The sequence below is a fragment of the Mobula hypostoma genome, chromosome 20, assembly GCF_963921235.1.
Source record: "Mobula hypostoma chromosome 20, sMobHyp1.1, whole genome shotgun sequence".
Taxonomy (NCBI): domain Eukaryota; kingdom Metazoa; phylum Chordata; class Chondrichthyes; order Myliobatiformes; family Myliobatidae; genus Mobula; species Mobula hypostoma.
Genome location: NC_086116.1, coordinates 5745038 through 5757926, shown reverse-complemented (window position 1 = coordinate 5757926; position 12889 = coordinate 5745038). Strand labels below are relative to the sequence as shown.

At 46.5% G+C, this 12889-nt stretch overlaps 1 protein-coding gene across 4 annotated transcripts in view; it reads right to left on the bottom strand.

The window, feature by feature from the left end:
• eea1 (early endosome antigen 1) overlaps window positions 1-12889 on the bottom strand; it is a 140409-nt gene that overhangs the window by 14280 nt on the left and 113240 nt on the right. For all 4 annotated transcript variants that reach the window (XM_063072297.1, XM_063072298.1, XM_063072300.1 and 1 more), the window contains 4 exons: window positions 11245-11376; window positions 9595-9780; window positions 5841-6079; window positions 273-393 (listed from right to left, as the gene is read on the bottom strand). In XM_063072297.1, coding sequence (XP_062928367.1) covers window positions 273-393; window positions 5841-6079; window positions 9595-9780; window positions 11245-11376 — 678 coding nt within the window. The remainder of the gene's footprint in view (window positions 1-272; window positions 394-5840; window positions 6080-9594; window positions 9781-11244; window positions 11377-12889) is intronic.

Sequence of the window (12889 nt, the reverse complement as noted above, 5' to 3'; positions counted from 1 at the left end):
TGAAATGCATTCTCTCTACATTGCACCAGTTTGTTCTGCATTCTGTTCTTGTTTTACCTCGCTCCAGTTCAACGCACTGCGTGTCAACAGTATGCAAGACAAGTTTTTCACGCCTGATTTCATGCTGTATGTCTCAAAGATGCAGAGTCACATCCCTCTGACACTGCACACTTCTTGGGTTTGCACCATTACTCCATATTGACTTCTATTATTCCTTTTGCCCAAGGTGTGAATTAGGTCCAGTGCTTCTTGCAGCCACAGCTTCAGGTTACCTGGAGTGCCTGGTTCTCCCTGCCCAGCTCCTGCATAGCAGCTGTGGTGTCATCCAGCTTCCGCCTCAGGTCCAGCACCTTCCCCTGCAGCTTCTCCATTTCTCCTTCACTCGTCAGGCACCTGGTTGACAAAGGAAGGGAGTTGGGAACAAAGCGAAAGCCAACATAAACGTATTGACAAAGTACGCCTATGTCACCATAAGTCACTATCCTGTAAGATTCAATTTCTTGCAGGCTCTTAAAGGAAAATAAAGGAATACAATAGAATTTATGCAAAACTATACATAAACAAAGATTGTCAAACAACCAATGTGCAATTGAAAAATATAAAAATACTCAGAACATCAAGTTTAGTTGTCATTCAACCATATGAAAACAGATAAACAAAACAGTATTCCTCTGGACTCAAGATTCAAAGTTCAAAGTAAACAAATGTCACCATATACAACCGAGATTCATTTTCATGCAGGCATTTATTTTCAATAAATCCATAATAGAATAATAACAATAATAAAATCAATGAAAGACCACACCAACTATGGCATTCAACCAGTGTGCAAAAGACAACAAACTGCAAATACAAAAAGAAAGAAATATTAACAATAAACAAGTAAGCGATAAATATTGAGAACATGAGATGAAGAGTCTTTGAAAATGAGTCCATAGGCTGTGGGAACATTTCAGTGATGGGGCAAGTGAAGTTAGGTGAAGTTATCCCCACTGGTTCAGAAGTCTGTTGATTGACGGGTAATAACTGTTCCTGAGGTTGGTGGTGTGTCCTGAGGCTCCTCTACCTTCTTCCCAATGGCAGCAGTGAGAAGAGAGCATGACCTGGGTGGTGATGATGGATGCTGCTTTCCTGTGACAACGCTCTGTGTAGATGCGCTCAATGGTGGGGAGAGATTTACCTGTGATGGACTAGGCCAAATCCACTACTTATTGTGGTTCAATGGCATTGGTTTTTCAATAATCAGCTCCTCGGTCTGGCTGACATTGAGTGAGAGGTTGTTGTTATGACAGCACTCAGCCAGATTTTCAATCTCCCTCCTATATACTGATTCATCACCACCTTTGATTCGGCTTACGAGAGTGGTGTCATCAGCAAACTTGAATATGGCATTGGAGCTGTGCTTAGCCACACAGTCACAAGTGTAAAGCCAGTAGAGCAGGGGCTAAGCACACAGCCTTGCGGTGCACCGGTTCTGATGGAGATTGTGGAGGAGATGTTGTCAATCCGAACTGACTGGGGTCTGCAAGTAAGGAAATCAAGGATCCAATTGCACAAGGAGGTATTGAGGCCAAGTTCTTGAAGCTTATTAATTAGTTTTAAGGGTATGATGATATTGAATACTGAGCTGTAATCGATAAAGAGCATCCTGATGTATGCACCTTCACTGTCCAGATGTTCCAGGATTAAGTGAAGAGCCAATGGGGTGGTGCCTGCTGTGGGCCTGTTGCTCCGGTAGGCAGACTGGAGTGGATCCAAATCACTACTCAGGCAGGAGTTGGTATGTTTTATCGCCAACCTCAAAGTACTTCATCCCCGTGAATGTAAGTGTTACTGAACGATAGTCATTGAAGCAGGTTACCAGGTTCTTCTTAGGTACCGGTATAATTGAAGTCTGCTTGAAGCAGATGGGTATCTCAGACTGCCAACGCGAGAGGCAAAATCAGTGAACACTCCAGCCAGCTGATCAGCACAGTTCTTTAGTATTCGGCCAGGAACGCAGTCTGGGCCGGATGCATTTTGTGGGTCCACCCTCCTGAAGACTGCTCGTACGTCGGTCTCAGAGACTGAAATCACAGGATCATCGGAGCTGTGGGAGCTTGTGATGGTCCCTGCATGTTTTGATGGTCAGAGTCTCGGTCTCGGTAGAAGGCATTGAGCTCATCTGGGAGTGAAACCCTGCTGTTGCCTACGTTGCTTGACTTTACTTTATAAAAGGTGATAGCATTCAAGCCCTGCCACAACTGTCCTTATTGATTCAAGTTTAGTACAGAATTGCCACTTCGCCTGTGAGATGGCTTTTCAGAGATCATACCCGGACCCCTTGTAGCTTCCTTGGTCACTGGACTTGAATGCCCTCAGCAGATTGCGGATCTCATGGTTCATCCAGATCTTCTGGTTGGGGAAGACCCTGAATGATTTTGTGAGATCACATTTGTCTACAACTGTTTTAATAAAGTCTGTGACAACCATTCATTCAGATTTCAGATGAGTTCTTGAACACGCCCCATTCCATCGACTCAAAGCAATCCTTTCCTCTGCCTCCCACGACCACCTCTTTATTCTGCTAATCTCAGGAGCTTTGCTCTTAAGCCTCTATCTGTATGCATGTTGGAGAACAGCCAGGTGATTGGATTCATCGAAATGCGGTCCGGGCATGAAGCAGTAGGTATTGTATTTCTTATCTTAGTATAACAGTGGTCTAGTGTGTTGGAATCTCTGGTGCTACAGGTTACATGCTGATGGCAATTGGGCAGGGTTTTCTTCAAGCAAGCCTGGTTCAAGCCCTTGATACTGCAAAACATTAGCAGAAAAACAGTCACAAAAACAAATAATACAGCCCAAGTCCCTGAGGGGCATGGGATGTTGTCCTGAAGCCACATTTATGTAACGCCAAGTACGTAGCAGTTCCTCATCGCATGCTAGTGCAGCCGCAGCGGATCAGAATCCAGCTGGTCTCCACCAAGCAAACTCTGCAGGGCAACACAGACAGGAGGATCCAGACCTCAACTGAGTACGATCTCCGGTGCGCCTGTCGTGCCTCTGCTCCTTCCACACCGACCGATATCTCCTCCCCGGACAGCTGCGACGAGGCCTAGTCTGCACAACAACGTAGGCCACGCAACTCCTCTGTCATCGGTCTCGCCAATGAATCAGTGAACTGGACTGGCAGTATTCTGCATTACCAATGCCCAAAAGAAAAATGTCCGACAATCATTTGCACCATCTGTTGGACCACCCACCATCTCCGATGACTTCTTCCCTGGGTGGCTGTAGCGGATGACAACATCGTAGACAAGAAGTCCAGCTCCATCACTATCTAGCAACTCGCCGATGGGATGGACTTGTAGTACTTGGTCTTCTTAATACCCAGCAGTGTCTTGTAATCATGAAAAAGACATAAAGGATGAATAATTGGACACAGAGAGGCCACTGCGATCAAGACCGCTGCCATCTTACCAGAAGAATGGAAAACGAGTTGTAAAGTCTTTGAGCGTGAGTCTGTAGGTTGTGGAATCAGTTCAGTGTTGAGGTGAGTGAAGTTATCCACACTGGTTTAGGAACCTAGGGTAGTAACTTTTCCTGACCTTGTTGTGTGGGACCTAAGGCTCCTGTATCTCCTGCCAATAGTAGTAGCGAGAAGAGAGCGTGGCCTGGATGGTCGGGGCCCTTGGTGATGGATGCTGCTTTCCTGTGCTCCTTGCAGATGTGCTCAATGGTGGGGAGAGTTTTGCTTTTCCTGGGCATTGGTACTTCCACACCAGGCCATGACACAATTGCATCTATCAAATTATAAATCTATAAAGCTTTAGGTGACATGTCGAATCTGTGTAAACTTCTCAGAAAGTAAAGGCACCTTCTTTGTGATGGCACTTATGTGCCGGTCCCAGGCCAGATCTCTGATGTGTTAACAACAAGGAATTTAAAGTGTGAGAGACTCTCCAATACACCATCTCAATAAAGTTGGCCGGACTGCAGACCATACAACGCACAGAGACATCGGTGCCTCTCCAGTAGCAACACATTCATTCCGCGAGTGGAGGTGATATCTCTTCAACCACCCTGCTTGAGCATTAGTTTCTCCACTGTCCCTTCAAAGATCAATGTCCCGTGTACACATCTGGCCAATAGAACAGATGGAATGCTCCTCTCGGAGACAATAAATCAGCCACGATGGAATGGCAGAGCAGACTCACTGGTCCAAATGGTGAAATTCTGCTCCTGTGCCTTATCGTCTTAAAATTATGTCCACCTGCTTATACCTAAAAGGAAAAAGGATTCTGACCATCTACCCAATCTTTGCCTCTCATCATCTTATAAGGCCATAAGATATGGGAGTAGTATTAGGCCATATGGCCTAATGAGTCTGCTCCATCATCCAATCACGGTTGATTTTTTTCTCTCATTCTCCCACGTTCTCCCCATAAACCTTAATATCTTTACCAATCAAGAATACTTATACACATCTATCAGATCAACCCTCAGCCTCCTTCACTCCAGGGAAACCAAACCCAGCCTATCCAAACTCTGCCCATTGCTCAATGCCTCAGAAACAGGCACCACCCTGGTGAATCTCCTCTGCACTCTCTCCAGATCAATCATATCCTTCCGGGACTGCACTGGCCGGAACCACACATAATACGCTAACTGTGGTCAAATCACAGTTTTGGAAGTTGCAAGACATCATCCCAGCTCTCGTATCCTGTGCCCCAGTCTGCAAAGGCAAGGGTGTCATGCTCCCCTTTCATCACCCTATCCACCTGTGTTGCCATTCTCAGCAAACTGTGGATTTAGACCCCGTGGTCTCTCTGCTCAACATTTCTTCAGGCCTTACCACTGACTGTACACACTTCATTAGGAGTTTGAGGAAATTTGGTACGTCACCAAAGATTCTTGCAAATTTCAGTAGATGTATGGTGGAGAGCATTCTGACTACTTGTGTCACTGCCTGATATGGAGCCTCCAGTGCACAGGATCGCAAGTGGCCGCAGAGAACCGTAGACTCAGCCAGATCCATCACGGGACATCTTCAAGAGGCTGTGCGTCAAGAAGACGGCATCCATCACTACAAGTCCTCACTGTCTGGGATATGGCCTCTCTCGTTACCAGCAGATAAGGGGTACAGGAACCTGAAGACCCACACTCAACATTTTAAAGCAGCTTCTTCCTCTCTGCCGTCAGATTTCTGAATGGTCTAGGAACCCAAGAACACTGCCTCATTCTTCCTCTTTTGTGCTATTTATTTACTTTGTAACTTAAAATAATGTTTATGTTTTTGCACTGTATTGCTGCCCCAAAACAGGAAGTTTCACAACACATGTCAAAGATCATAAACCTGACTCTGATTCTGGATAAACCCAGCAATTTTCCATCCCCTGGTACATACAAAATGCTGGAGGAACTCAGCAGGTCAGGCAGCGTCTCTAGAGAGGAATAAACAGTCAACATTTCAGGCCGAAACCCCAGTGAAAACATCCATCAGGATCTTGGCCTGACACATCGGCTGCTTATTCCCTGCTATAGATGCTGCCTGACCTGCTGAGTTGCTCCAGCGTTTTGTGTGTGTGTGTTACTCTGGACTTACAGCATCTGCAAAATCTCTTGTGTTCATAGTTTTCCTTGCTCAGCAGATTCAGAGTCCAGTAGTGTCATCATTATTGTTACTACTTTGCCAAGCTCCCAACGACTGTAATGGGACTTAAACTTGCTACTCTGGATCAGCGGGCCAGAACACTGGCCCCTCTACCAACCAAGCCACCTGCGCTGCGTTTATGCTGACAGGAAGATGGTTGCTATCAATAACAGAGCCAGCCGTGAAGGTGGAGCAGCCACAAACCTACCTTTCCAGCAGGGCTCTCCTCTCCTCCTGGTTGTGCTGCACGGTAGCTTCCAGCACAGCAATCTCGCCCCGCAGGTCATCCATCTGTTTCTCCAGCTCGCTCACCCGCCGCTGGCTGCTCTGCCATTCCTTCTTCAGCGTGACCATGTTCTCGTTCAGCGCCGTAATCTGCATGTTATGCTTCACCTCGGCCTCCTCGTGCCTCTTGTGCTGTTCCTCCTTCTCCTTCAGTTCCTGTTGCTGCATTGGGGCAACGGGACAGGTTCACACACAAAGTCAAAGTAAATTATTATCAAGGTACGTATATGCCACCATATGCAACCTTGAGAGTCATTTTCTTACACACATTCACAGGAAAATAAAGAATTTATGAAACACTATAAATAAATAAAGACTGACAAACAACCAACAGGCAAAAGGAGCCAAATTGTTAAATAATACTGAGAACATGAGTTGTAGAGTCCTGTTTAGTGAATCTGTAGTTTGTGGAATCAGGTTAGAGTTGAGGAGAGTGAAGTTATCCACGCTGGTTCAGGGGTCTGATGGTTGAAGGGTAATAACTGTTCCTGAACCTGATGGAGTGGGGCCTAAAGCTCCTGCACCTCCTGCCTGATCATAGCAGCAAGAAGAGGGCATGACCTGAATGGTAGGAGTCCTTGATGACCGGTGCTGCTTTCTTGCGAAGAAATTCCCCCTCATGTTCCCCTTAAATATTTCACCTTTCACCCTTAACCCATGACCTCTAGTTGCAGACTCACCCAACTTCAGGGGAAAAAAGCCTGTTTGTATTTACCCTATCTACTCTATCAAATCTCCTCTCAATCTTCTACATTTTAAGGAATGCAGTCCTAACCGATTCGACCTTTCCCTGTAGCTCAGGCCTTCAATTTCCGGCAACATCCTTGTAAACTTTTTCTGTACTCTTTCAATCTTATTTACATCTTCCTGCAGGTAGGTGACCAAAATGGCAGACAATAGGACTCACCAAGTCTTATACAATTTCAACATAATATCCCAACTCCTGTACTCAATATATTGACTTATGAAGGCCAATGTTCCAAAAGCTTTCTTTACGACCTTATCCACCCGCGATGCCATTAGTGTCCTATCGCTCACTGTGTAAGAGCGACTCTGGTTGCCCCTCCCAATGTGGAACAGCTCACACCTCACAAGTTCCATCTACAATCTTTCAGCCCATTTTTCCAGCTGTTTCAGACCCGCTGCAAGCTTTGATAGTCTTCCTCGCTGTCCACTACACCCCCAATACATTTGACAACCTCTTTTCCATCTAGCGCTTTTACAGTATGAGAGTCCCAGTCAATAAATGGAAAGTTAAAATCACTTAAAATCACAACTTTATGTTTCTTGCAACAGTCTGGGATCTCTCCCCAAGTTTGTTCCTCTAAATCCCACAGACTGTTGGTTGGTCTATAACATAGCCTCATTAATGTGGTCATAACTTGTTCTTCAGTACTGCCCATAAAGCCTCACTAGACATAGTTAGTCTAGTCTGGGCCAGACCCATTGCCTACACTTCAAGGTATAAATATGTCGCCATATACAACCCTGAGATTCATTTTCTTGCAGGCATACTCAATAAATCCATAATAGAAAAATATCCATAATAAAATCAATGAAAGATCACACCAACTTGGGTGTTCAACCGGTATGCAAAGGTTAACAATCTGTACAGATAAAAAGAGAAAGAAATAATAATAAATAAATAGATAGATAGATAGTGTGGGCACATGGACAAGTGGTTAAGGCATTCGACTAGTGATCTGAAGGTCGTGAGTTCGAGCCCCAGCCGAGGCAGCGTGTTGTGTCCTTAAGCAAGGTACTTAACCACACATTGCTCTGCGACGACACCGGTGCCAAGCTGTATGGGTCCTAATGCCCTTCCCTTGGACAACACTGGTGTCGTGGAGAGGGGAGACTTGCAGCATGGGCAACTGCTGGTCTCCCATACAACCTTGCCCAGGCCTGCACCCTGGAGGGCGAAGACTTTCCAGGCGCAGATCCATGGTCTCGCAAGACTAATGGATGCCTTTATTATTATTTAGTTAGATAGATAGATAAAGCAATCAAGCAATAAATATTGAAAACATGAGATGAAGAGTCCTTGAAAGTGAGTCCATACGTTGTGGGAACATTTCAATGAGGGGCAAGTGAAGACCCCTTTGGTTCAGGAGCCTGATGGTTGAGGGGTAGTACCCGATGGTGACAGTCCTGACCCTCTTCCCTCGAGACCTTTCCTGTCCATGCACCTGTCAAAATGGCAGCTTGTTCCATGTACCCACCACCCTCTGTGTGAAAGCATACCTGTCGGATCCAAAACGACTGTGACTATCCACTTTATGTATGCCCCTCGTGATTTCATACACTTCTTCAAGCTAACCCTAAGCCACCTACACTCCATGGAAAAAGTCCCACCTATCCATCCTCGCCTTAAAACTCAAGCCCTCTAGTCCCAGTAACACACTCGTGAATCTTTTCTGCACCCTCCCCAGCTTAGTATCTTTAGCACAGCTGTGCGACCAGAACTGAGCACCATACTCCAGGAGTGCTCGAACCAGCGCCTTGTACATGTGCAACATGACGCCCCACCTGCTGGATTCAGTGCCCTTACTGCTGAAGGCCAGCATGCCAAACAGCTTCTTCATACCCTGTCCACCTGTATCACCACGTCCAGGGATCTCTGTACCTGTAACCACAGGCCTTAGTTTCACGTTACTGGCTTGTTTGCTTTTATTTAATCAATGAACCGTCCCCCGAATCAACTTCCTCTCACTCCAAATCTACCTATTTAATCCTACAGACAGGTTCTCCAGTTGTTCATCAAGTTCAATTTCCTTCTGGCCACTCACTGACTCTACTCTCGCTTTACTGCCCCAACAACATACGGGTGGTGCTTGAGGGTGGCTCAGGCTCGAGTCTGTTCACTGAGACACAACGTTCCAGCCCAGCCCTCCACTCCCCTCCCTTGCTGCACAGGTATCCGCAGCACTTAGGAACAGAGAATTCCGCACAGTCACATCTGAAGGAATTTACTCTGGGTCTGTCCTAGATACCATGAGTTGGTCACGTTCCTTTGCACCCTCTTTACACACTTCTCCCTGCTCTCCTAACTGGTTCTGTATCAGCAGTAGATTTTGATATTTTATATTTAAATCCCTGAGGGAGAGGGACTGTAATTTGTCAGAACAAACATTCATTTGTACTTATGAATTTAATAATATAACAGGAGCTTGTTCTAATATAGGGGTGTCCGTAGGTCAGGTGTTTGTTACCTGGGCACAGGCAGCAATGGCTGAGAGATGCTCTCTGAACTCACCTCATCCTCCCCAGACATAATCCACCCATTTCTAAGCTCTCAATTCTCAGACCTTTCCAGTTGGTGAACCTTCCCCTCCCAGTCGAACAACTAAAGGAAATAGTGAGAAGTGCCCTACTTTGATACTAGCTTTCTATCTCAGATGAGAGTATTAAACCGCGTCAGATCGATTGCGAGAAATTAGAAGTATGCATGTGGCTGACTGATGGCGCTGTGATTTGACTGAGACTCCTACACACAGAAAGCTCTCTCTATTTTGCGCAGGCATGGAAGCGTGCAGGTTTTCTCATCTCTGTGGGCCCAGTTCACCACACTGCACTGTGAGTTGCCTGGCATATACTGTGGCTAACAGGACTCACTAAAATCCTTTAACCCTTCTCGTCCACTGTCCTCACTCCGCCCATACGTAACATATACGAACCAGTTTAGCTTCTGCCTCTGTGCGCTGTCTCTTCAGGTCCTGCTGAGCCTCGTCCACCTTGGCCTTGGTGAGCTGGTGGTCTTTCTGCTCCTGCTCCAACATCTGCTTGGTGCTGTCCACGTTGCCCTGCACCTCCAGTTTCTGCTGGATCAGCAGCTGCTTCGCCTCCCTGAGCCCCGTCAATTCCTGCCGGCCACAAGGACACCGTCAATCGTCCAACCCTGCACACACTCGGCCTCACTCTGCACACTCTTGCATTCACACATTCAAACATCTCACAGTGCAACAGAAACAAGAGGTTTAAAGGACAGCCCTGCAGTCGGAGACGGAAGATCGATCATAAAGAAACGAAACTTTGTTGGTTTTCCCTACCCTCCCAATATTGAGCTGCCTTTCCACTCAGTTCAAATGGGGCAGCAAGAATTAACGGGGTCTTCTCAGACCGGTGAGATGGAACCCCAAAATCTGCACCACGTTTAGGGGTTCAGACTAAAGAATATATCTCTATATTAAATAGTTGAGATGGAGTTTCCTGGTTGCAAAAGGACTGTTATGGAAGACGTTTGTACAAACTTCCCATGAGCCCATGGGTTTCCTACCACAGTCCAAAGACACTCCGGTTATTGTAAGTTGTCCTGTGATTAGGTTCCGGTTAAATACGGGGGTCGTTGGGCGGTGCGGTTCGTTGGACCTGAAGCTCGCTGTATCAATCAATCAATCAATATTTCAATCAAATCAACAAACAAACAAACAAGTGCACGTGCAGCCAGAGCAAATGGAAATAGGGAATCGGTGTGGGGAACTTGATCTGAGTATTTTCTAAATGCCAAGAAATAAACAGGAGTGAGGAGACATTTGAGCAGTTTTTCAAAATAAACAGATACTACATATGCAATGAACAGGGCTAAAGGAACGGTGACTGTTCTGTGAAAGACACAGCTCGGGCGGAGAGAAACAACGTTTCCACTGAATCAACTGCAACAGAACACCAAACCTCGGGAGGGACATATTGGCCTTTGAGAGGGTGCAGAGGAGAGGATAGATTGCGTGAACTGGGGCTTTTCTCTTTGCAGCGAAGGGAGACAAGAGATGAGTTGATAGAGGTGTACAAGATAATACAGCTAGATCGAATGGACGACCAGAGACTTTTTTCCCCGGGGGCACAATTTTAAGGTAATTTGTGGAAAGTATAGAGAAGGATGTCAGAGGTAAGTGTTTTTTTTTTAAACAGAGATGGTGCGTGCGTGGAACACATTGCCTGGGTGGGTACAGTAGCAGGTACATTAGTGACATTTAAGCAACTCTTAGACTGGTACATGGATGATAGAAAACTGGAGGGCTATGTAGGAGGGAAGGGTTAGATTGATCTTAGAGTAGGTCAGCACAACATTGTGGGTCCAAGGGACTGTACTATACTGTACTGTTCTAGGTTCAACTGAATATTACCAAGGCTCAGAGGGTGAAACGGTGAGGGCAGATGACAAAGATGGAGCTTTAAAAACAAATGATTTTATAGAATTTAATCAGGTAGAAATGGAGGAACAACATCTGGTTGTGTCTAGCTTAAGTCAGTTTAAACAGAAATCTCACCTCAGAGAACCTGCAGCCTCCATCATTCCAGCCAACAGTAGGATGAACTGAAGAACTCACCTTCTCGTAGTTTTGTTTGCAGGCCCGTGTCTCTTCTGTTAGTTTGTTCAGCTGCTGCTGCAGTGATGTCCTCGCCCCTTCAAGCTCCTCACTATGGAGTTTTTCTTTTGCTAATTCCTCTTCTTTTAAAGCCTTTTAAGGGTCATGGAGGAAATGGGGGGGGGGAAGAGTGTGGGAAAATGTAACATTAAAACCAGATCTGCAAAGTTGAGAGAGCAAGTGAGCTCCAAGACAAACTTTAAGTCATCGCCAGTCACTGAAGGATAACTTTCTGACTTCAAATCTCGAATAAAAATTCATGGCAGCTTCTGAATTAAAAATACTACTGACTCTAATTGTAAATTCAAATGTAAACTCAAATCTTAAAACTGTTCACGTAACACTGATGGTTATTATCATGGGGCATAATTTCAAGATGACTGGAGCAAGTCAGGGGGGAGGGGGAAATGGCAGAGGAAATTTCTCTATTTACACAGAGTGATGGATGCGTGGAACATGCTGCCAGAGGCAGATACATTAGGGACAGTTAGGAGACTCTTAGATAGGCACACGGATGACAAAAAATGGAGGGTTATGGTTGGTGCCTGGCAAAGGGGTCTCCCAATCTACCCAACATAGATTCCATCCGCCGAACACCTATGCTCCATTCGCCAGAAATAGCCAGACCTCCTGGTAGCCACCCATTTTAATTCCACTTCCCACTCCCATTCCGACATGTCAGTCTACGACCTCCTCTACTGTCGTGATAAGGACACACTTAGGTCAGACTAACAACACCTTATATTCCGTCTGGGTAGCCTCCAACCTGATGACATGAACATCGATTTCTCTAACTTCCGCTAATGCCCCCACAACCCCTCCCCTCCTTCACGATTTTTCATCCCCTCTTGCCTCTCTCACCTTATCTCCTTGCCTGCCCACCGCCTCCCTCTGGTGCTCCTCCCCCCTTTTTCTTTCTTCCATGGCCTTCTGTCCTCTCCTATCAGATTCCCCTTTCTCCATTACGAATCAACTTCCTAGCTCTTCACTTCACCCCTCTACCCGCTTCTGGTTTAACTATCACCTTGTGCTTCTTCCTCCCCTCCCCCCACCTTCCAACTCTGACTTCTCTCCCTTTTCTCTCCAGTCCCGATGACAGGTCTCAACCTGAAACACCAACTATACTCCTTCCCATGGATGCTGCCTGGCCTCCAGCATTTTGTGTGTGTTGCTCAACCAAGTCCATCACTGATACAACTCTCTCCACCACTGGGGACGTGTACGAGAGGTGATGCCTCACATACATTCTCTCCACCACTGGGGACGTGTACAAAAGGTGATGCCTCACGTACACTTTCTCCACCACTGGGGACGTGTACAACAGGTGATGCCTCACGTACACTTTCTCCACCACTGGGGACGTGCATGAGACACGACGCCTCACGTACAGTCTCTCCACCACTGGGGACGTGCACGAGAGACGACGCCTCACGTACACTCGCTCCACCACTGGGGACGTGCACGAGAGACGACGCCTCACGTACACTCGCTCCACCACTGGGGACGTGCACGAGAGACGACGCCTCACGTACACTCGCTCCACCACTGGGGACGTGCACGAGAGACGACGCCTCACGTACACTCGCTCCACCACTGGGGACGTGCA